The sequence below is a fragment of the Trypanosoma theileri genome, assembly GCF_002087225.1.
Source record: "Trypanosoma theileri isolate Edinburgh chromosome Unknown TM35_Tth_4_V1, whole genome shotgun sequence".
NCBI classification, from domain to species: domain Eukaryota; phylum Euglenozoa; class Kinetoplastea; order Trypanosomatida; family Trypanosomatidae; genus Trypanosoma; species Trypanosoma theileri.
The window spans coordinates 46474-47013 of record NW_021639846.1 but is presented as its reverse complement, the minus strand read 5'-3'; the positions used below and the strand labels follow the sequence as shown (position 1 = coordinate 47013).

At 50.6% G+C, this 540-nt stretch overlaps 1 protein-coding gene across 1 annotated transcript; it reads right to left on the bottom strand.

Annotated features, from left to right (window-relative positions):
• Positions 1 to 120: 120 nt before the first annotated feature.
• TM35_000041110 (uncharacterized protein) lies at positions 121 to 537 on the bottom strand (the record flags this gene model as incomplete). The annotated part of the gene is made up of 1 exon (XM_029022305.1): positions 121 to 537. One exon carries the CDS (start codon positions 535 to 537, stop codon positions 121 to 123), a length of 417 nt encoding a protein of 138 aa, XP_028885963.1.
• Positions 538 to 540: the final 3 nt, after the last annotated feature.

Sequence of the window (540 nt, the reverse complement as noted above, 5' to 3'; positions counted from 1 at the left end):
ACCCCGGGAGCATAATATGTTCCATTGTGGGTATATCGGGTACGACCATACTTGGCCGAATGCGCCATATCCCGTCCGATTTGTGAAGTTAAGCGGCCGCAGGCCCCGTCAGTACGGCGATCAATTACAGTGCTGGAACTCGGGGTGCCGTACCCTCCTCAACTTTTTTTTTTTGCCAACATCTTGGGGTAGGTGGCTTGGACCTCTGATGCCAACCATGGCTCGCCTTTGGCAATGGGGTTGTCTTATCGCGGCGCACAGCTTATGCACTTCCATCTCTTCAGGGAAAAGCCAAACATACTTCACACATTGCAGTGGTGGGGCAGGCGGTGGGGTGCCAACAAACCAAAAACACCCATGAGGCAAAATGTTCTTATTGTACACCATTTTCTTTTCTGCATTTCCCACGGATTCCCTTTTCACACCACACATGGCAGTAGCGGAACGCCTTAACACATCACCATAGCGGAATTTGCCTTTATCATGAGGGTGTGGTGAATCCTTCCCTTTGTTCTTTTTGTTCATGGCGTGGGCCATCCA